Here is a 24,476-nt window from a genome sequence, read left to right as displayed (position 1 = left end):
GTTTTTCTTTCAATGACAGCTACAACCAGGAAAAGGGACGGGCATTTGCATTCTTTCAGCTTTTTGCTGTTAGACACTGATTAAGACCCAAGAGTAAGAGGGAATTTGCCTTCTAATCCAAATGATTCCATCACAAACAGAATGAAAAGAAAGAGGATCGATCGTGAGGCCCACTAGAACAGCAGTGGGTCCAGGCTGGTCTAAGTGAGGATTCAGAGGAAGAGGTGGCTACATCCCCCTCTGCTACAGCCAGGTGACAGGAACTGTGGGAGATCAGGATTATCCTGCCACCGCCTTATGGGGATTGGGGCACTAAGCAGACCTTCTTTTCCATTTGGGATACTGGAAAGAGCAGGGAAGCAGGGTGGATTACAGTATCTGCCCCTCAGGGTAGGCTCAGGTCTTACCCCAGCAAGGCGGCTGTGATGAACACCACCCACAGGTGTCCCAGGCCAAGGGTGAAAGCGTACACGATCATCCCAACGAAGGACATCAAGTATACAGCCAGCGTCGTCTGTCTGGAGAAGGAACCCCCCAAAAAAACAGTCAGGAAAGAGTGGTTGCATTTTTTCCATTCAAATCTGTCTATGTACAGTTTATGTACACGTCACAAGAGGTCAAAACCTCCCGGATGTATGTTTGTAACAAACCCAAAGTAAATAGCAATAAAATTGCACAAGCGAAGAATTTCAGAAAAGTACTAGATCCCTGGATTGAAATAAAGTGCCAGGGGAGAGCTTCTGAAAGTTTGAGCAGGCCTAACTGTGACAATGATGATAATCCCAAAGAAAACAGACTTCAGGCCTCATCAGCACTGCCAACACAGTCACACATGAAGAGGAAAACAGGACTTAGCTGAGTTCTATAAACCCTAAACTATTCTTATCACTGGTCTGTTGTAAACAGCCCTGTTACCGTATTGTCTGGAGTATAGGGCTCATTCCAATGATTTTTATTATTATTTGAGAACGAGAACATTTTCTCTATGTTCTCTATGAAGTGATATTTTGTTAATGTCAAATGTACACCTTTCTCTGTGGACATTTCAAACTTAATCACTGCTAGGGTCAGCAATTTATTCGTATTACTGAAGACACCTGTAAAATAGGAATCGAAAAAGTCTCGGCCATCTGGTAATTCTTAACTACAGACCCTTGTCAGACTATACAGAAACTGACAGTGCTGTCCACGAGGATACAGGAGAACAGTATTGCATTGACAGCTGTTCAACAGGAAATGAAAGACATGAAAACTAGAAGTGGCTCTTTTTTTGTGGAAGGGTATTTTACGGGCCTGTATGTACGAATGTGTGCCAACGAGAAAGAAAGAATATCAAGAATGTTCTTTAATGTACTTATGGTCTGGGATAAACCTTTCCCCAAGCACACACTTAACACAAATGAACAGATGCTGGGGAAAAAGACAGCTGAACCCTGAGGACAGCATGAAGCAGCTGGATAATCAACCCCAACCCTCAAGAACTACTGAAAAGAAGTCATTTGGAGCCCTGAAAGCAAACTACTAAGACAACAAGTCTTCAGAGTAAAACACTACAGAGCTACATGAAACCATTGTTCGTAAGAGGTAAAGATGAATCACTGGGGAGAGTTTATGTATTGATTCTCTCCTGTAATAGCTGTCAGGTTATTTTAGTTCTAATTAGTGAAAATGATTTTTTTCCCCCATTAGTCCTTCAAATGACTCAATGAGCAGAAACCCCAGATCAAGGTTGTGTTCTTTCCCTTGCCTTACAGGTGACACTCTGTTTATTTCTTCAGGTGCTGACTAATTAAATGTGGACCTATTGTATGGACTGTTGGGGAGGAGTGCGACAGTAGCTGGATAATAAAACAGTTCAATTTAAAGGCTTGTTTTTCCCAACATATTTGTGCCAAGGCTATAGTTTGTGCGAAGTGCACGGCAAAGACTTTTTTTGTGGAAATTTAATACTATGTAAGATATGCCAAAATTTAAACCCCGTCTTTAATGAAAAGGAATTGTTAACACCAGCAATCCAAAAGGTGTCTAAAAACATCTTGAACACCTAACACTACAATTCTTGAAGATATGCAAAAAGAAACGTCCAAGAGCAACTCTGTTTCACATTTCCAGTGGCTGAGCTTCACCTGCAGATGTTTTTTTCAGTGTGTTTGCTTTTGTGGGTGTAAAGGAATTTCAGAAAAACATCTCGAAGGTCCTATAATCTTAAGTGATATACAGATCAGGATATCAGCAAATACCCTTTTCCAAACTCATCATACAGTATAGAGAAGTGTTACAAGAACAAGAATGTGAATTCCAGGAAAATATTGCTTGCTAATGCTTATATCTAATGTACCAGTGTAAAAACAGAATTTGTCCTATATCTACTATTGATTTACTATTAAATAAGCCTTAGGTATGATTATTAACACTGTACCAGTATTAGCAAATCCTTTTATCAGATATTAAGTGTATAATTAATTGAACTATATAGGAAAATAGTAGCTCATTATTGCTTTATATTTCTAATGAATTTGAATGAACTGAATATTAGGCTGCTATTTTTAACAGCCTGTTAGGTCACTGCTCTGTGTAACAAAGCGGTATTAATTGGCTTGCTGGAGGAATATAAAGTATGTCACAAAAACAACACACAGAAAGCAAAAAAAAAAACAATTCTTGGTAAGAATTCAATATCGGCTCGCTCACGGAGGATAAGCAACCACCTAATTAAGAAGGTGACCATCCGGCATTTACGAAACCCAAGCCAAATAAAACTTCCTATAATCCCTAGCTAAATCCACAAAGGAAAAAAATTCTGTACTTCTCCATGAGTTTCCACGCTTCGTAACCCAAGGATTTAGCCGGAAGGCTGTTTGAATAAAAGCTGTCAACCTCTATTGGAATGAAAATCTATCGGATGTGGCACTCGGTTTTTCGGGATCTTCCGAGAAGCTTGCACTGGGAAAAAAAAAACTCTCCAATCCATCCAGCCAGGAGCCTTTGGAAAGGCGATTGTAAAGACAATTCAAGGGCAACGAGCCTTATTGACTGGAGGGAAGCGACAGTCCTCAGTCCATGGTGAAAACAAGTCTTTAATGAGAATGAGAAGGCAAATGAATACAAACTCCATTGCACGAACCTCAGTAGCACATATTGGGTAATATTTGCATATTATGACTATTATGGAAGGTGTGGGCTATTAAGAACATCAAAGTAATAAATAAGAACAGGATATCGGATTGTTTTAATAGAGTTTACATAATTTAATAGTGTTTGCATACGTGGCTGTACCTATTCACACAATCTACTGTACGATCCTACAAGTGTGGTTGTAATAATGGTAAAATCTGTCCATTTCCAATTCATGAATAAGGAGCATTTTTAAGGTGCTGCTATCTGTTATGGTAGTGTGAGTCCCATTCTAATAAATCCTTTTTCCTTATTTGCATACTGTACGCTGATGTAGAGTAGACATCACAAGAAAAATTGATAATGGGGATGTGTATTTTAACAGCATGAAACATATCAGTTGCTGGTGAGAACAGTGAAGGTCTGACAATGGGGAAAATGTCTTCCATTTCCGTATGATTGATATGTCGTTTTTTTCTGATGTATTGGCATTGCTGTGTTAGCAGGGTATTATAGAGAAATCATCAGAAATAAGGTAATAAATTCTCATTGCTCATGGCAACAGGTACCAACTTGATGGAGTTTGTTAAGGTGGTTGTCAGAAGAAAGGTGACTTAACTAATAAACTAGATTTTATCAGCCCATTCCTTTAAACTGCAAAAACTAGATTAGTTTTCCACATTTAATCACAACACAAGACAAATGCTTCAGTTTAACAGGCAAAACAACTGTAACTCTTTATCAGACGCAGGCAAAAACAGAGCAAAGACTTGGGGATTTTTCAGGCTAAATTGTCCTGCATCACCTGGTTACTAGACCATTACAGTGAAGTGTGGGATACTGTCTGAGACGAGCCAATTATTGGTGCTAAAATAAAATATTACATTTCTTTTACTTTCAGTGTTTGCCCCCTACAGTCTATCTATCTGTTAATGATTTGGCGATAAGCTACATTTTTCTTCATTATTGATTGTATTTTGTAATATTGGTTAACTTGAGCATACTTCTTTTGACTGCCTTTCTCCGGGAGTCTGAAGTGTTATTGAATTACTCTGCAAGAGGCAACGGATGTTTCGAGCAGCAATCGGAAAAGCAGTCTTACTTGTAGGTTTTGGTTTTGTCGAGCCAAATGCCACAGATGAGAGAACCCACCATACCAGCAATGACTAAAGTAAGGCCAATCCTCCCAGCATTCACCTCCTCACCCTGGGGAGCAAACACAAGGCTCATGTTTAGCCAGAGTTCAGTACCTGCTTTTTCGCAAACATGTTTAAGCAAATCTTAACACTCCAGGTTACTAGTTATATAATTTCTCATTTTCATTGATATGAAACAAGTAAAGCTGTAAACAAACCCGGTTTTTATAGCACACGTTCACGAATAAAGCTTTTGGTATCTTGTAGTGCAGGTTTAAGGAACTCCGAAGCTCTGAAATTAATCGGTAAATTCTAAACAAAATCGGCAAGAAAAACATATAAATAAAACTTTGTTTCCTGCACAAAGAGTTCTTTGTGTAAATCCAGGCAGTAGAATGCTTGAAAGAGGAAAATGAACACTGAAAAACCAAGTGAACAAAGAACACAAATAATATTATAAAAGCCTACAAAAAGTCAATTCAAGACAATTCAAAGAATTATGAGCTTGTGTGAACTGGAATTCAATGGGACCAATGTGACGTTATTGGGATATAAATCCCTCTATAGGCAGAGATTGATTTGAGTCCCACTGGTTAAATCCCTTCACTCCTCACCAGAAGAGGCTTTTCTGACTGCCCTGTGTGGAAAACACAGAAGGCAGAGGTGAGACTAACTTGAATCCAGGGACTTACAGGGTAGTGCTCAATAATCATCCTGTTCAGCAGCGTGGATACAGCATAAAAGCAGCCAACGTTTAATCCTGTATGAATGAAAGATGTGCAAGATTAGATGCAAGTATTCCTTTTACAAATTAGCATAATATACACATACAGATGCACTTATGTACTGTATACAACTGAGTAACCCTACAACCTTGCTACTGTATTTCTTTCATCGGCTTTACTTTAATATGTTGCTGTCCAGATAAACTGCACAATTATATAGTGAAGGAACCTACGCCTGTTAGGAGTTAACAATTAGGCCCTCAAGAACTGTTTTACTATTTTGTGCATTCCCAGCTGGTCTAACGTTTGGAGGTGTAACTCATGTATCCTATATTTAATTCAGCAACATGAAAGAGAACAGAGTTCTTGGCTAATTGTCCAAGGCTGACTTAACTGCCTAACTTTCTGACCTTGTTTACACCTACTGTAGTACGGTTACCACCCATGACACACTCATCATAAAGAATGTATGTTTTTGTATGGAAATTTTGCTCAAGATTAAAAGCCTGCTGCTGTCCTAATGAAAGTGAGCGAGAGATGAGGTCAACCTGTTAACTTCATCTGTCCTCCTGTCTTTATTGCAATAAAGAGATCTCTAGCTTGATTTAGTCCTGTGATTTGTGGAGAAAAGGGTCCAACAAATGCGAGGACTCTTCTCCCAGTAACATTAATCCAGATTTACACTGTTCCCTTCCCTGTATCTGGGTAAAGGGTCATACAGCCACACTACTGACCTTGACATAGATATTTGTTCTGAAACAGTTGTTTGATGTATATGGCAAAAGATCAGGGCATTCAGCCTTCAGAACACAATAAAAACATACTCTGAGCCAGGCCAAGAAGCAGACCGCAAAGAGCAGGGGATTATAGCTGAGAGGTCTGGGAAACTGCACCTTTCAAATAACAACAGCCTTCATAGTGTGGATCCAAATATTACTGTGGGAATTGCAGCTCATGACAACACCACCAAATCCATCTGTGCTGCATTTCAAAACTCAACGAGAGGTGTACAGAGGACAGACATCATTTGACCTCCTCTGCAACTTTAATGTAAAACACCTGATCAAAACAGGCATTTATTTGGCCAAGAAAGGCATGCTTGGAAAATATCGTTTTTAGACTTTGTCTAATTCCACAACAAACTAAAAAAAAAGATACTAGGTATATGTTCAAGTTTTTGTAGGTTTAATTTAACTAGAAATTCATTTTTGTCAAACATCAGCTAAATAACCCTTTACCCTTGAACTCTCTGATCATAAACATACTTACAAGCATGAAAAACTAGCATAACACTATCACTAGTGTAAAATGAAATGTTGGCACAAAGTTTAATTTTATTACAGCTACAGGTAACAGCTTTGTTCCAATAAGACTTAATGGGACTGTCTACATTTTGTCTTAAAATGACTCATGGTATATAGCACAATTCAATCAATACACAACAGAACACAACAGAATTCCACTCAGGGTTCAGGTTAATAAATTATTTGCAGAAAAAACAGTGCTGTCACTACTAGCAGCTGTGCACTAGGTAATTCTGGCACAATATCTCAATTCCTCTGACATGGGAGATTTTGCATAATTATTTTGCATAACTACTTGATAGCATTGATAAGATTAAGCTCTGCTGCAGTATTCAGGGTGTGGTTTTTACAGGGTTTGTTGATCCTTGTCCCAAACAGGTGAAGCAGGCTGTTGTATATATATATATCAGTTTTTGAAGACAAGGTGTAATTTGCCACTTAAGCAGATCTTCTGTTTAGTGCTGTTATTTAGGGATCCTTTAGAGAGATAACACTGGAAGACTAGAGAGGTCAGCTCATGAGCAAACAACCTGCTAAATTGGTCAAAAACATCCATCTGTTACAAATCTTAACAAACTGATGAATAAGGGAGGCCAATAAGATTTGACCACCTCTGCTTTGGAACAGTACAACAGGCTAGTTAGTTTGAAATCTTTCTGGTGCATGAGTAGGGCTCCAGAGCCTGGCTGGCTCCTACACTCTCCCACAGACCCGAGATCACGTCCGCAATTTCATGAGCCATTGAGAAATAAACCAAGAATTCTGTGCTCTTCTGGTTTCAGCAGCTAAAGGCTCCTACGTGGAGTTTAGCAACATTCTTTGCTGTGGCCTAATGGTGGCTGAATCACCTGACATGATGCACTTTGTCAGTATAACAGAGTGGAAGAGCCTGGTTTCTGGCAAAACCATGATTTACCAGCTGGCCTCTACTCCTGTTTTGTACTGATGAAGGGATCAATGTGTGTTTCAGAGTCTTCCTTCATTTTTTAATCCTGATGGTCTTTGTATCCTGTATTCTAAGAACCACAGCATCTAACCACAGTAGAGAAGGGTCTTGATTGAGGAGAACAAGAATTTTGAGACTGAACAGGGACATCTCAAGAAGAGTGAAAGCTGCAGGCTGGGGTATCAGTGGAATGCCCTGCACTGTTTGTTCTACACTCCTGGGGAGGATGCTCATATGTGGGACCGACCTACATTACAGACTAGAGATTTCGTTGCCCCCCACAGGTGGCAATTCACAGAGAATTGAGAACAAACTCAATCCAGTTGGATTACAGACTTCTCCTTCCATAAAATATGACAGCAGGCTCATTGATACCCAGAGGTCCAAAGTAAGATGAGACCTGCCTGCTATAGTGGAAACAGCCTGTTACAAAAAGCGAACAATGAAGCCTACGACATTTGGAGCAAATTATATTATTTTCCCAAGGACAGGTCGGGGGAGTCTGCCTGCACTTCTGAATTCAGAATTGCGTGGGCTCATAACAGAACAGCCTGAAAATAAACTGCTTGGACTACGTGACGAATCCATCGTAGGCCAGACCATCCCCTGCTGTAGCTCTGGGACAGCGGACTTCACTACCAGATTTTGTTCATCTTCCCCAACAAGTTACCTAACGTCTGGCAACAATGTCAATGGCTGGCATTGCTCCCTCAAAAAGTCCTAATTATATAACAGCGAGGGTCTTACGATGGTTAATATTGCCTCAAAGGTTCCTTCAAGGATAAAAGGGACATGGCTAATGTACCATGGTGAGGGAGTTTACCTTCAGGACTCTCTCCTTGGGAGTTAAAAGATCTTTCATGACGTTCTTGTTGGTTTTGCTCCTGCCTGGCTCCAGATGTTTGGCTGCACAGTGAAGCTCGAGGCCGTGTTTGTGAAGCCCCCTCCTATTACCCTGCGCTAACTGCCTTCAGCAGTGGAAATGCTCGATTTGCATCAGGAGCTATGTCATCTCCAAAAAGCACGAGAGGAGGAAGGAAAGGCCACAGAGGCAAGGGGAAACTGCCTGCTTTGAGCGACAGCCAGCCATGAAATTCAGGACCCAAGACCCTGTTCCAATCAGTTGCAAAGCAAACCAGAAGAAATCCAGCATCTGAGCAGTTTATGTGGGCAGTTATAACCCCCTCTAACTGTAACCTCTAGACCTGGTTGAGGTCTCCTCAGTCTCAAAGGGATTCTCTTACCAATTTCTCCAGAGCTGCAGATTATTAGGGTACTAAACACCCCCCAGCTCCCCCACCCACCCCAGGAGGAGAGCAAACATACCGTAGGTGATGATGAGGAGGATGAAGGGTCGGTTGCTGAGGAGACGCAGGATGGACTGAATGTAAGAATAGTTCTCCGGGGGGCAGCTCCTGATGGTAGCCTGAGCCTGCGTAGGGGGAAGCTCCGGCTTCTCCTGAAACACTTGAGGACAGCGGGACAGTGTCAGCCCCAAGAGAGACCCCTCTGAACCACAGGTGCTCAACAGGCTAGAAAGGTCTCTTGAATCCATAAATGTTCTCTGTTCATTCTGTTCTCCTCCCCATCATTTTGCCAACCTAGATCACACTGTGGGTAACTGTGCTTTAGCTCAAAAACACTCCTTGCACTTGCAATTATTGGTTGCATGTATGCTACAAAAACATGGCCACTTTGTGTTAGAGCTTTAAAGACCATGTAAAGGAGAAGGCTGGGCAACACAGAACAATTAAATTCTTAAACAAATCCAAATGGCAAACAAAACCTTTAATGGTCACTTGCACACATACCTTTAACGTTTGTTCATTCAGCTGTAAAATAATTGAAAAAAAACATTCTATTTTCATCGGGATTCTTATTATTTCCATCAATTTTATCAGTCCACACTGATTGCACACTAATGACAGAGGCAAACTGTCATGAGTGACAATAAAATCACTGTCCAGGGTGATTTATACTGCAGTTAGTCTGAAGACTGGTGAACCTTCTGATACAACATGGGTCCTGTTCTCTGCAAGGCATCAGCGGAATGTTTGCCTAGTTTTATTGTACTCCATATCACTATGTGAGCTGCCTAAACAATACAGTTTGGAAGCTCATCGGTGTGCTATGCATTCTAATGTGAAATGGCCACTTGCATCATGCTGTAAGGGCTAATGGGAATTTCAGCGATTAAAGGATCACCACCTCCCAGTTTTGTGGCCAACGGGCTGTCGGATCTGGAAGCTCAGTTAGGCCCGATAGACTGTGAGACTCTCCTAATAGCTGGTCTAGCATTGCTTTTGTTTTCCAAGCAATGCAATAGAGGACACAAACGAGCCAGCTGTCTCCTGTCACTCACTTGCACACAGATGGCCATTCATCCAATAAAACAGCCGCAGGAACAGCAGACCTCACAGAAAAGCACTTGTGGCACAAAATGCCTCTACATCCATGCAGATGTGAAATAAGGGCAGATGTCAGTATGTGCAGTTGCAAATCACCAGACTTCTCCCTGGGGTTGTTTACACATCAGGACCTATGACAAGCTTTCCAAATAGATCAGTCTTTCACATTTGCCATGGAGCTTTCATCTCTGCAGTTAGTGCTTTTATTTCTCTTTCACCACTCTTGCATCTGAGTAATACAGTCTTTGAAATGCCCCAGTGCCTGCAAAGTACAAAGAACACTGAGGCACAGCTGCCACAGTAGGTGTGCATGGCAGTCCAGGACAGGTCAGAAAGCCTGGCTGTTGGCCAGTGAGCATGCTGGGACAAACAGCTGGCTGTCACAAACATTAGATTTGTTTCTGATGTTGACGAGCCCACTGTACCGTTGCAAACTCTGCCATACATTTAAATAGTGAGTCTCTCTGAGCCAAAGTTCTCGTTTGGCCTCTGTGGTCTGTGAATCCAAAAGGTATTTACTTTCTCCAATTTGTTTCCATTTGTTACTAAATCATTTATCACGGATATTTATACTGTACAGTACATGGACCTACTGTATGTGTGACCCCTGCATAGTTCCAACAGGACAAGACTGTAGCTTGTCAAGGAAATATAGAAAGGAGATAAGACTCAGAAGGACTGACATTTAAGGTGCAGATATATTTATCTTAGTGTGCTGTGAGTCACCGTCCGTACGCTGTCTATAGTAGTATAGTAGCTGGGCATCCAGATCACTAGGCAAACACAGCCACGTGGCTGCAGTGCTACGTTCAGCGATTCATGTGTCTGCTCTGCTCTGAAATGACAAAGTCCAGCCGCTGTTGAGCAGTCACCTCACAGGGCTACAGTTCAGACAGACCTGCACAACGTTTCAAACACTGATTCGGTGACACGCTGGCAGAATTCGCTCATACCGTACACACCCCTGTCAACTGCTTGGCTTGGCCTCATCTCGTGGGCATTATCACTACATGGCAAGAACTGGAAAACCCCACTTACAAACTTTAATAAACAGATTAAGATTCGCACAGCATGAGTCAGCCTTCGCAGCCATAAACTGCTCAATACAGAAATCATCTATTCATTGAAGACATCCTTAATATACAGCAATGAACAATACTACCTCAGTGGTTTATAACTCACAGATTTAAACTGATCTTTTTTCTGCTTACCTTAAAGGGGAAATGCAATGCTATTTCTATATTTTGGGGTTAGAAAGAATAGGCATTTCAAACTACAATGAAAGTAAAATGTACATAGTAATTTGTAAAACCACCAATTTACATCACAAATTAGACAAACTTTCCATATTCTATGATTCAGACCTAGACAACCAAACTTCTAATGAGGTGAACCAGGCCTGTTATATTGTAAACAAGCAGGCTTGTGAATACATCCAAAGAAATATTGTTCTTGACTTCACCACAGTTTTGCTTACAAATACTACCTACTAGATAACTCTGCATTCAGATCATGTTGGAACATTTCTGTGGCGAAATGTCTGCTTTACAACCTGTACTTACTCGCTCATACATCACATTACATTAGTCAGTACAGTGACTAGTGAGCAGGAAGGGCCAATTCATGTCACAATTTTCGAAAACTTTTGCTATCACCCGTGGTGAGACCAGGGGTTTGAGACAAGATGACAACTATACATGACATTCACAAAGTTCACAATTTTGTGCCTAATTCGGAAATCGTAACATTTTGCAATACCATCAATAAACTTATTTTGTTACGAGATTTAATGACCAGTTTAAGAAATTGTGTCTGTTCCCCTCTAAATAAATACATTAATTATATTTAAAAATTAAGAAAAAAAGGTAACTGTTTGCAATTTGTGGATTATATCTTATTTCCCGTTATCTTTCTCTTTATTCTAAAATCTGAGTGCAGTAGTAAGTTTTGTCACACTCCACTGAATGTGTCACTATTACCTAGCTTTACAATTAAACATCTCACGTACAGGGCTCCACAGAGACACAGTCAGTTGAAACACTTCCTTAATATGGCCTTAATATAATTCCTTCCTTAATATAATCAGAATTGATTATAAAAGTTACAGATTATCAATTGCTGAGATTGACTCTATGTCTAACTTTCAATAGTGAACAAAACTTTAAAAAAAATACTATCAAATCTTCACAGAAACAAAGAGTAACAGTGTTTTAATACAGAGGAATCTAAGAAAAGCAAATAATGTACAAACTCCAAACAGAAGGGTATTCTTTATAGATGATCACCAGTCAAAGCAACACCTGGTGTATGTGTGGAAAACTCTAAGACAAGGAGAAAGATCATTTCCTTTTCCAGCCACTGATTCAGTTGTGAACAGCAAAGTGTCTTTTTGCTTTAATTCGATTATTTTTACACACCACTAACACAAAGATCAATCAATCAGGAAATTGCATACCGTACAAACTGTACACATCCATTGTGTTTAACAACTTTTTGGTTTGATCACAAGCATCCCAGGAGTACCATAACCCTAATGCAGAGTAAAACTGAGCTGTGGCAGTATCTGCATTGACATCACTCACACATGTCCAGGGCTCTAGTTTCACAGGCGTGGAGCAGTGAGGGCTGAAGAGCACCAAGACATTCCCAGCTCCGCCCTTTCCAAGTCCTCTCCATTCACTTGAGAGTGAAAGTCGGCAGCCACTACCTTGGCAGGCAGAGGCGGCTGTAACCGATACCTCGCCAGTTTCTAAACGTAGGAGCCGAAGAGCTTAGGAGTTTCAGAACAGTCACAGGAAGAGCTCTGCAAGGCTGCCTCTGTGAAAGGGCCGTGTGACTCTTTCTCTCCGGGTGCAGATGTTCTGAACTGTAAATAGCACTGTGTGTTTGTTCAGCAGCTGTTTTCAAAGTTCTGGCAAGCAGAAGTTCATGAATGGCAAAGTCAGAGCAGGAGGGGGACTCATCCGTCGTGGTGCGCTTCACATCTGCCCACATCCTGTGACTGCACTCGGGAGGACTGTACTCATCCCGAAGTCAAAGAATGAACGGCACAAACAGCAGGCCGACCTCGCACTGTAACGGCCCTCTGCCTTCGAGATTAGCGAATTAGCAGCAAGGCTCTTTTCCAATACGAGCTCTGGATTTTCCATTCAATTAAAGGCGCATCAAACCGTTGGGGCAAAATAAAGAATCAAAACTACAATTTTGTTTAGAATGCTTAACACGATTAGGAAGTCTTTGCTGATTCTGTTGTATAAAAAAATTGTTAGTGAGATTTTAATTGCAGATGTTCAGACGTTGCACCACATTACAAAGACTGAGCAAACGTCTCCCTCCATTTTGCTGTCAAAATCAACCTCCCAGGCTCCTTTTTATTCATCAGTAACTCTTCACTCATACCAATTATCATATTTATTTGCTGAAGAGAGCCTCCACATTTGAAATGGAGTTCCAATTTTGACGTAGGATTTCACCTTTGGTCACACGCTTAAGTACAAGCACGCTTTTTCATTCCAACCATTTTTCTTTCCCTGTGTAGGCAGAATTCACAGCCCTGGGAGACAGGAGAAGTGAAATCTGAAGAAAGGATGGCAGTGACCCATTAAGAGACAAAGCTATTTTGGGGATCTTTTCTATATGGGGCTGCCGCTTCGTGCCACTGACAGCAGAGAGACGTGGAAGGATGTTTTAAATTCTCAAGGCTGCTTAATTCCCAGCTCCCCCCGAGCTGAAAACCAACCAACCAGTGGGCTGTTATTATCTTACCAATGATCACTAGGATGAAGAGAAGTGTCGCTACAGCAGCCGTCCCGTAGAACATGATGCTGATGTGATGGGCCAACTGGTCCAGGTCATCTAGGTTGGGGACCACGACAGGAGGAATCAGGAACCCGACAGCGATGCCAAGCTGAGAGAGCACACAGAGAACAGGGCAGCGTTAGTCCCCGAGAGCAGCTCACACTTGACCTCCTCGAGCGCAATCTTCTCGACACCTGGAAAGACTGACTACAGCATCACAGCTGGGGTCTTCCACCATTGGCGCACAACGCAAACGATTCCGACACAAGCAGCTGTTTATGCTAAGAAAAGGAGCTCCCATGATTCCCAGCAGGGGATACAATCTCCGGTCAAGTGTATCGCTGGCAGCACATATAGCAGCAATTTGACACCGTACTGGAAATTCAGGAACACAGTCCGAGGCTCAAGCACGACAAGGCCGCCTCACTCAACTGCCTGCAGAGGGGCTAAGATCTGTGCTTATACATGGGTATTTGGATATGGAAAATAAAATGAACTGGCAGGATTACAGTAGTTCTAATAAACTGTCCTAACCATCCTATCAAGTAAGTCCGAAAGTCAGTTGGGTTTCAGTACAATACACCTTGAAGGGCCGAGGAAATAAAGAGGATGTTAAAGAAGAGGACAGAACCCACAGAAATGGAGCATAGGAGAGAATGCCTCAGGGACTTGGCAGGGCAGCCCAACACAGGCTGGGGCTGTCTTCAGCACTGGGACTGTGAGCCTTTTCTGAGCAGACAAAAGACTGACCAGAAAGTACACAATGATTACAGCTCCCATGAAGAAATAATCTCTTAAATCCCAAAGAAATTAAAAACGTCAGTAGCTGAAATCACTGGCATTTTCATGTACGTTTGCCCAGGAATCCTACTGCTTCCGTACATTCTCAGTCCAGTCTAGTGCCAAGTGTGAAAATCTGCTCATAATCTCCAAAAACATCCCTGAAAAACAAAAGGAAAGGGTGGGGGGGAACATTGGACACTAAACAAACTTGTTAGCACTGAAGTTATTTTCTATATTTCCTTAAAGCAAGAATTATTTAACTGTGGGGTGACAGCCATTTTAAGGGTTTAAAACCTCTTTTGTTATAAAATAACCATTTAACTGAGTAACTGCTCCTGTGTGCGAGTTGAAAGGTCAAGTCATTTTCAAGAGCTCCCCAATTCGTCAGGATGTAGCCTAGTTCCCTGAAGACTGTTCAGCAAGTCAGCTCTAGGAGCCCACTTTGAAAACCTAAATGAAATAAACAGCATGGCCTCTGGAGGCCTCTGGGTTGCTTATTTTAACGAGAGACGAGAAGGTGTGCAATCGCTCCGCTCCCTCAGGGGGGGCCCTGGGGCCGCCCACAGAGCCGGAGGCAGCCGCGCGCTAGAAGGAAGGAGCACCTGGAACCCTGTGCAAGCTGCTGCCGCAGGTCCAGAGGGACGAGCCCGCGGGGGCGCGAGCCAGGGAGAGAGCCCTCGTCTCTTCTGCCTCCTGCCACTGCCCGCAGAGCTGGACAGCAGACATTCAGCCAGACCCCTCCAGCACTGCAGGGCTGCAGCTGTGCTTCCAGGGGGATGAGGAAAAGGGAGAGATTCCGTTCTACCCCCTATTTATTCTTGCGTTGAAGTAAATGGAAAGCTGAAAAGTTTGATTTGCATGCAACAGGAAAGGAAGATAAAAGTGCTCGCTGTCAGATCTATGCAATGTTTATGATATAAGTAACAGCTCAAGTTTTGGAATTTGATTTGCATTTTATACACCAAGAAACCTAAGCTTTTTCACTGTGGTTATAGAAACCGTTAATTTTATATGAACACTTAATCACAGGCAGTTCAACAGCCTTTTGAAAGAAACTAAGGTTTCCAAATCACACCGGTGTTCGTTTGTTAAGACACGAGGAACCGAAACTGTCTTATGAACTCTATGGTGAAACAAAGGTGTTTATGATCAGCAAGGGGAGGTTATGCCTGATCGTCAGGATAATAAACGAATTCAATATCTTTCATGTGGGCATCATGGAAAATCCTAGATTTCTCTCCACACAGATGCACAGGCGCAACAAACCGACGGTGGGACTTTTCTTGACAGCGTTCAATCTTTCGAGATGAAGGTTCAGCTCTGGGAAACGCATAACCTGGCACACTCTCCAGCCTCAGACTCCCCACACAGCACGGCTGGGTCTCACTGCGATGCGCTCACAAACGAGCATCGCAAAACAGCAGAATAAAAAATTCCCCGCTAAGAAACGGACTCCAGACAAGAATCTGCAAATTTCCGTAACCCATTTTCTGTCAACGTGCAAGAGGTCTCAGAGGAACATCAGAGGGAAATAATTTCCCCTACCGGCGCAACTGCCCACCAATTAGCAATAAAATACTGCTTGTTCGAGTATTTTACGACTGAAATCTCTGTAAGTAGTAAATGAAGAGAAAGTAAAAATAAACCCTCTCTTAAAATCTTCTCATGCTACAACTGATATTTCCTGCTAAGCAACTGGCAGATCAAGTTCTCAGATTATACAGACTCCAACATTTCCATCCATTTTCAAACCACTTTATCCATTTCAGGGCCACAGGGGGAACCAGAGTCCATCCCAGCAAGCAACGGGCACAAGGGGGGATACACCCTGGGTGGGACACCAGTCAAGTACGAATCCTTCCTTTTCACAAGGCGATAGTCAAATTTGTTTGAATTATGACTGGCTGGTTATTTTTTTAAATTTTCCAAACATGTTCTTTGGGAACCAAGTACACACGTGTGGCCTTTTATAATGTTCAAATTTGTGTTTCCCTCTGCAGCCAAGCATCAGTGCAGATTATCCCAAAAAGTTCAGGACTGTTAAGGAGAAGCAAACGTTGCCTGGGTGATTATAAATATTCATAATATCCCAGTGGAATAAAGGAATTACAGCAAAGGTACAACTGGCCTAAATTAAAGCTAAACTTTAAACTTTAAGTTTGTTTTTCCCCCCAAAGCTACACTAATTCAATCACTTGCCATGTTCAAAACTCCAAGGTGTCACATGTGGAAGAAATTCTCGTCGTCGATGCAATTTTTAAAGGAACAGTAAGCTAAAGATCTGTCTTATTGACTTAAAGTGGACTGCAGTCAAGATTCACTATTTGACCCATGGGAAAAATACGATTTTTGTGTCTTTCTTAGTCAAACTAGGGTACCACTCTGCCGAGAGAGAGGAAGGACATGGGTCCTCAGCGTATGTCCTCACAGACCTGTCTAAGACCCCACTGCACTGTTCTTAAGAATAGGGATGTTAAACCCCAGTGTCCTGGCTAAATTCCCCTTTGGGTTATAGTTGAGCTAAATGTCAAAGTCTGTCTTAAATTTCCCCTTCAATTCAATTAGAGTAATTTCCCACTCCTCCCCCTGACCTGCTGTGTCCCCTCCAGGGAGTTGTGCAGCTTTAGCAGAGGCTCAGATGGGGTGCCTCCTCTGGGTGAAAAACTCTGGGATCCTTCAGGATGAAAAGCACTATACAAATACACTGAGAGGCATTGAAACCAGAAGTATTGGAACCTTTAAAGCAGATGCATTTAATTTATTGTTCCGTATACAAGCAATTGGAACTGCAGGCAAGGCAGGGCTCTGCAATAGTGTTCTGCCCTTCTACTGCTCCTGTCAATCAAGCACTTAACTACGCAAACTGCTTGAATACAAAAGTCACCTTAGAAGCTCTTTCTACGTTACGCTAGTTAAAAAAAACTTTTGTTTTCAAGTTTCGGCAAAACTCGTTTTGTCGTTTCTTCCTGGGTCTTCTGATATCTCAACGAGACACAGACAAGCTTTCACTTCAGCTTGGCAAAGGTGCACCTGCTAAGGCATTTCTATATTTGTGTGTCCGATTTCTAAGGGAACTCCCTATCAAACATCCCGTATGCGTGACTTGAGTCTTTTTTTTTCACCCACAGAGCATGACAGAAACAAGCACATACAGGAAACCAGTCCTTTCAGGCACCCAAGAATTTTGTCTGTGTGGATACAACATTTTTACAATCAGGTTTTGTCTCTTTTTCTTCTAATTACACCCCTCAAACATGCTCACAGTATTCCCACAGAAATCTACAGCTTCCTCACAGAAGCCAATAGCCAGACGTCCATCTGAACAGCCCTTTTACAAAACTTGTTTGACAAAACTTCAGCCTCGCATTGCACAAGACTATTCAGAACAAAAAAGTGTCTTGTACTCTTTCGCCCACATCCTCACACTGAGCTTCAGCACAGACCTGCCTTCTGCTACAGCTGCCACGGTTTGTACTGCCTTTCAAATGAACCACAGTTTTGCAGAGGCCGGAGCAGGCGTGGCAGTCCCACCCTTTTGAGTCTGCCTCACAGTTAAGAAAAACACTGGCTTGTAGGAAAAAAAAGAAACCATTCAATCACACTCAAAGCGTTCAAGAAAACGAAAAGCGAATAAATCCAAAACATGGCGTGGAGAGCAAATGACAGAGCTGCACTATCCTTGTGAGCTGGGAAGAATTAGGAATTGGAAAGGATCAGGACTGTAAATACAGAGAAACTTTTTAGGTTTTGGCTTCTTTAACGTCAGGAACAGAAGACCTTGCGTGCACTCAAAAAACAAGTCACACTTCAGAGGGATGCGGCTTTTCACCACCAAGCAAACAACTGGATTTCCTGTGGCTGAATGCGTCGGGAACCCCCATTCAAGTTACACAGGTAACAAAACAAACACGGCAATTTTTTTTTTTCCCACTCAAGGTTGAGAGCAGGCCAAGTAGATTACCTCCAGAGGAGCACGTGAATTCCGCCTGCGCCCACCATTACGTAGCTGAAAACACAACCATGCCCGGGCCCCAAAGACAAACACCTCCTGGCCGACAAAACTAGCTCCTGTTTCGGGCAGATCACGGACCTGGTTTCCCAAGACGCCGATGGCGCAGGCGGTGGAGACCTCCTTCTCGGTGAACCAGAGCGAGGCCAGGCGGGCAGGGATACCCAGGATGAGCACGGTGGCCACAGAGGAAACCAACTGGCCGAACAGGGCAACCCCGAAGAGGTGCGGGCCGACGCTGCCCGTTTTGACCCAGGCGCCGGCGCAGTTGAAAGCCGAACCGGCCACGAGGACTTCCCGGAGCCCGCGATTGTCCAGGAGCCACATGACAGGGAAGATCAGGGGGATATAGGTCAGCATGTAGATCATGGAGAGCCAGCTGATAGCGAAGGAGTCTACGCTGTAAAACCTCATGAAGATGTTACTGATGATGCCATACTGAAGCCACATGAAGGCGTTGGACATGGAGTACGTGCTGAAGAGGACAAGTATCACCCACCGCCTCTTGTAAACATGAGTGGCTGCAGGAGGGGCTGCAGCCAAACTTGGGGCTTCCGGATGAATTGCTGGATCAGCAGGAGTGGGGGTTCCTCCCTCCGTTGGGTTCCCATCGCCTGGAGAAGACTGCCCTGCATGACCAGCTACGCCAGGGCCAGTGTTTCCTGCAGCTGTCACTGTGTCCTCTGTGGTTGCATCCCCAGTCCTGCTCATCTCCAGACTGACGTCACCATTCATCTGCGTTTCCTGCTGCATGTTGAAACTGGACGGAAAACCTGCAGCACCTTAGGAGTGGGGTCTGTATGAAACTTTGATGCTCTTTATTTTCTTCAAGCTTCTCTTCAAGCTTCTTAAATCCCCTTCTCCGTAAAATTCAAAACCATACTAAGTAAAACAAACAGAGTGCACTCTCACCCTAATTCTGCCTGCCATGCTGCCCTGGTACAGTAAACACACCTCTGAAAAATACCTGCTTCATAAGTGAGCTGACAGTTCCAGATATGTTCCCCTTTTCCCAAACCCTTTGTGTGTATTCCAATATTTATTAGCACCGGCCCTCCAAAGTCATGTGATGTTTCAGGTTTTTCCTATTTGGACCCTCCTTCCAGGTTCAGTTACCTCCTAGCAAGCACACGGCATTTTGCAAAACCATATTAAAACCCTGACATTTAAAAGCTTTAATGCTTCGTGAGGGTAGGCATCTACATATACAACATTTCAGTGATGCTCCAATTCTGTAATAATTCAAAATTTCAGTTAAAAGGCAGTGCTGTGGTGTACTTGAGAAAGTCTTTACGCATTAGCAATAAACACCTCCACCATTCGAATCTGACTCTGAAAATGTGAGAGACACTGAAATGATGGCTGCCTGAGGATATTGTCTGTAGTGCTGCAATGTTTCTTTTTGTCACTTGCAAACAATGCAAGCGTTCTTCCCCAAGGAAAATGATAATTAAACATGAATGGATAATTAGCATTAATAATAATTGATTTACTTGGCTGTAACTTTTATCCATAATGGCTTACATTTATATAGCTGGGCATTCTACAGATGCAATTTGAGTGAAGCACCTTGCTCAAGGGTAGAATATCGGTGCAATTTGACATTATTTTTATTGGACTTTTTCAGTGCGTTTAACAGGAAGAGCAACAGAAATTCAGCTCACTCAAAAGTAACAGAGCTGGAGGTTTATCTCAGAGAAAATAATAATTTCTCTTACTTATGAAGAGCTTTTCAACCAGAAGAATCCCCAAAGCACTTTAAACATACTGTAGGAGGGCTGATTTTACAGAGCTGTGAAGTGCAGCCCTCCAGGTGATGTACAGTACTAGGGTGACCATAGTTTGGTTTTCAAAAAAGAGGACAGGAGGATAATCGACACTCGACACATGCCTCCAAAGTAACGAATCTTTATTACTTTTTCTAATCCAAAAATCAGCTTAAACTCTCTAGTTTTTATTTAACTTCTTAGCAAGCTCTTAAAAAGTTGCACGGTTGCTATTTCTCTTCCATACTGGCAAACAAGGAAAAATAAAAAATTTTAAACTTAGTTATTTCTTCCATTTTAACACAACAAAAGTCTTTACATCGGAGGAAAAAATGAAGACATCATAACTTAGGAGACGTCCTCATTGGTTGCAAAAATTATCAATTTTAACTAAACATTTTGAAATATAATGAAACAAGTTAAACATTGTTATTTCTCATAGCCTTAAAAACAGCCACACACACACAAACCCTTTTCAAGCTACGCTGCATGCAAGTTCAAAACATCTACCGGTAATGCATAGAATGAACGAAAATATGTAGGCCTCTGTGTGTTTACACAGTCTGAATAACGAGCAAAACAAAATCCTGACAATTCTTGGAATTTTATAAATCCCGATCAGACCAATATTTTAGGTCTCAAATAGAGAACATGTCTGGGAAAAAGAGGACGTCTGGTCACCCTAAATATACAGCAGCCATTCTGGACCAGAGGCCCAGTGCACTGGAGATCAGGGTGAGCAGTGAGAGGTTGCTTCACCTATTGAATTATGGGGGAACTTCAGAGAAAACGGACATGTACAACCCCACAGGGGAAATCAGCCAGTGCCAAGGGATCTAATCAGTCAGGCCAAAGAGCAGTCAGAGCAAAGAACACAAAGTGCAAAACCTGAAAAATGCTTGAAGATGAGATGTACAATTCTTACTGATCCTGAAATACAGAGCAGAAATAACTCCCTTCCTATTGTTGGACACATTAGTATTTTTGTGTCTAACAAAACATTGGAATTGTACTGGCTATGGTGGGCATGTGTACAGTCAGCAGTCAGTCTTTTACCTAAGGCGTGAGAACGGCAACCCTTATCATAAGACAAATAACCCGTACCTTTCTGTAGCTGCTGATGACGTTTCATTGTTATACTGTACAATATAATGTTCCACCATAAATTCCTTCTTTAATACCACATGCTAATCTCAACACTGCATTTACCAAGTCACACAACTAATGATCAACAAAAATGCTGGCTCAAAGAAACTAAAACAAAATAAGCCCAAATATATATGAGGATTAAGGGCTTTGAGTGCCCAATCAGCTAAATACAGTACCTGCATAGCAGAACTACGCACGACGCCTTTCCTTTCATTTATTCTGCAGTTACACCACTTTGCAGCTATTTTACCTTATATAATTAAGTTCAAGAAACCTTCGTTACAGAGCTTTTTTTTAAATCAAAGTCCATTATTAACTACCTAAATAAGCTTTTTCAGCATGTCTGAAGTACAGTATGTAGAAACAGGCACCACACTAGTGAAGCACACAGTTACGGAGTATGAATGGAGGGACTGAGTACAAGATCACATTACAACAGCTCTCTTCAGAATCTGACACCACAGAAGACCTTCTGCATTTCCATTTTCGCCCTTCAGCCTGTGGCCAGGCGACACAGGACTCAAGGGTTTGGGAACTGGAGACAGTGCCTCATGGCTACTGTAGATGTACAGCTTCCGTTCCTTTCAAGGTTTCTGACTCAGCCTAAAAAATAAAATCACCTATCAGAACGTGGAGCAAGAAAGCAACGGAATAAAAGAAAATACAGGTGACATAGATTGCTCCTTTAAATCCAGCGCGAGTGCAAATATCCGTGAAGAAAATGACTATCTGGCCCAAGGCAGACCAGTGAGTGGGATATACAGTACGTAATGTTGATCTAAGTCCTTACAATAACCAAACAACAAAATCAAAGATGAAAATCAATTACGTTGCAAACCTATATTGAAGTTCTGCATAGAAGGTTGCCGTGACAGTTTTCCTGTTATGCTATAAAGCGTGTTATCGAAAGAAAAGCGGTTTTGATATCTTCCTTTCCAACCCTGCTTGCTTTAAAAGAAGCACTTCTCTGCTACAGCAGGAGCAGCACAGGAGAACACAGGCACAGACAGGCAGAGAGGCTATGCAAGTCCATATTTTTAACTGCTTTTACCCAATTATTTGGTTTCTTTAGTTCTCATTAGGAAACCTTTCCAATAATTAATCCATTCTTCAATTATTGTTATATAAAAACAATCCAGAATCACATCAGGAAAAGAGACCATTTTATGACAAGATATTTACAGAATGACCCTTCCTGGTCAATTCTCGGTACATGCTCTTCTGAGAGTCAATAATTCGCTTGCTGTTCTTTTTTGGTGGTCTACTTTCTGTGAGGCTCTGTGACAAACTACAGTACAACATAAGTCAATCACAGACCGTTGTCTAATAATAAATCCTTACACTTATACAGCGCTTTTCTGGACACTCCACTCAAAGCACTTTACAGGTCATGGGGACTCCCCTCCACCCCACCAGTGTGCAGCCCCACCTGGATGATGCGATAGGAGCCAAAGTGCACCAGTACTCTCCCCACACACCAGCTCTCAGTGAGGAAGAGAACAGAGTGATGAAGCCAGTTCATAGATGGGGATTATTAGGAGGCCAGGGGGCAATTTGACCAGGACATCAGGATTAACATCCCTACTCTTTTTCGAGAGAATTGTTGTTATAATAATATATTTCTCCAGTGCCAACCATAATAACTTTGGGGAAAGATTCAAATAGGAGATCCTCCCGGACGCAATACTGCACGTATGGCTGGGTAGGATTTAAACCGCCAAAACAGATTAAAACTAGAAAAACATTCCTCAAAGACTTAAAACTCACTGCAATGAATAAGGACTTTGCAGCGTGTTTTGCCGCTTTGGGTTCGCAGCGGCGTGCAGAAATCCCACAAACGACACTAAGCACATCGTGCCACGGGCCTGCCAGTAACTTGTATTTTGCTTTTACAAAACTGACGGATTTCCGCGAGTTTCACTGCCACGATGGTCAACGTGGTGAAGCTGAGGACCGCTTTCCCCTTTAAGGGAGCCGACGTAAGATCCTGACAGCGGCGTCCGGAGAGACGGCAGCCAATGAGAGACGGCAGCCATGCGGAAGTGGACCGCCCCCGGAGCACAGAGCTGCTGATTTAAGAGGAGCTGGCGGGAACCTGACTCCCTGCACTAACTGTACTTTGTTGCCGATGTCTTTTACGGAGACAAAATAAATTAAATGATTTATATAGATGCTTGTAACGCATGTACAGAAGCTTTACTCCCAGTACAGTTTGATTTTGACAGTGTGTGAGTGTGACTTGGAAACCAGAAATAAGAGTCATCTGCACTCACCACGTACATGTCATGTACAAGGAATATACTCCGGTATACCTGGTGCTGCAAACACATTCGACATAAACCATACACAAGCAGGACTAACAGGCTTCATTAAGACAAGGCACATGTAATTAGGAATTCTGGCTAGACAAAAAGACGGCAAGAGGAAGAAAGTACATTTCCGTTAGAGAATCACAGGACAGTTAATTCAGTGCGATATATTTTTAAGTTTCAAAGGAGCTTTCAGTACAAAAGGTGTCAGTAGCCAAGACTTGCAGCCCTGTCGCTGCCAGGGAGGGTGTAAAGAGTCGGACCAAAACTTAATTCTGACTTAGTCAATTAGAGACGACTGTAGACGTGGGGATGATGTGGAGATGGCTTTTCAGCTCCTGGGGGCTAACAGGTCAGACATTTTCAGCTAAACTGTGGCATCTACAGTAGTTTCAGGTCCATTTCGAGGCTGGGGGTAGGGTAGGTTCCAGGCACCTGACACAGCATTGGGCTACTGTTTAGTTTTGGGTTAGAGTGCCCCTTAAATTTAACTTCAGCTAACATCATGGCTACATTTTTAAGATAGATGAAAAATTCAGATGGAGTTACAGTTTTTTACTTCCCTATGCCTGCTTGTGGTCTTATGTTTTATACATGTTAGTAAAAGCCCTAACAATCACCAGAATGCTGAATCAAGCCAAACAGAGGCCTCAAACACTCAAGTCATTTAAACCATTTGAAACATAACCATAACAACACCTCATCTCCAAGAAATCCTAACCCTAACCCTAAACCAGGTCTGAATGAAATCCATCACTGTCTTTCATTAAAGCCTTAAATTTCCTTCAAAAGCAAAAATATTACTTTACAGAAATTCAGTAGAGCTCTTAACACCAGTTCCCTGCATCAACCCATTCCCTAAATTAATTTGAAACACTGGCACTCCAAACCTTCTGGAGATTAGTGTTAATATTAACAATTAATATCAAGTCACCGTGCTCTTAGATAACTCCTTTGCGTATCTGCACTGAGCAGAAAAAAATATATTACCTGTCTCTGCTTTTGAAAACCAAGCAGTTTAAATCCCCT

At 42.2% G+C, this 24,476-nt stretch overlaps 1 protein-coding gene across 3 annotated transcripts in view; it reads right to left on the bottom strand.

Annotated features, from left to right (window-relative positions):
• LOC148653206 (choline/ethanolamine transporter flvcr2a-like) overlaps positions 1-24,476 on the bottom strand; it is a 36,053-nt gene that overhangs the window by 10,626 nt on the left and 951 nt on the right. The window contains exons 1-6 of one of the 3 annotated variants that reach the window (XM_088647923.1): positions 18,305-19,326; positions 13,399-13,540; positions 8,552-8,692; positions 4,943-5,010; positions 4,217-4,320; positions 408-518 (exon numbers count right to left, since the gene is read on the bottom strand). In XM_088647923.1, the coding sequence (XP_088504049.1) occupies positions 408-518; positions 4,217-4,320; positions 4,943-5,010; positions 8,552-8,692; positions 13,399-13,540; positions 18,305-18,976 (1,238 nt within the window). In that variant the 5' untranslated portion in view covers positions 18,977-19,326. Of the gene's footprint in view, positions 1-407; positions 519-4,216; positions 4,321-4,942; positions 5,011-8,551; positions 8,693-13,398; positions 13,541-18,304; positions 19,327-24,476 lie in introns of those variants that run through there. The other 2 variants (XM_088647922.1, XM_088647924.1) reach the window with 2 other exon arrangements.

This window comes from Lepisosteus platostomus, chromosome 10 (genome assembly GCF_059453375.1).
Source record: "Lepisosteus platostomus isolate fLepPlt1 chromosome 10, fLepPlt1.hap1, whole genome shotgun sequence".
Taxonomy (NCBI): domain Eukaryota; kingdom Metazoa; phylum Chordata; class Actinopteri; order Semionotiformes; family Lepisosteidae; genus Lepisosteus; species Lepisosteus platostomus.
Note: the sequence above shows the minus strand (reverse complement) of the source record. Positions and strands in the feature narration are given on the sequence as shown.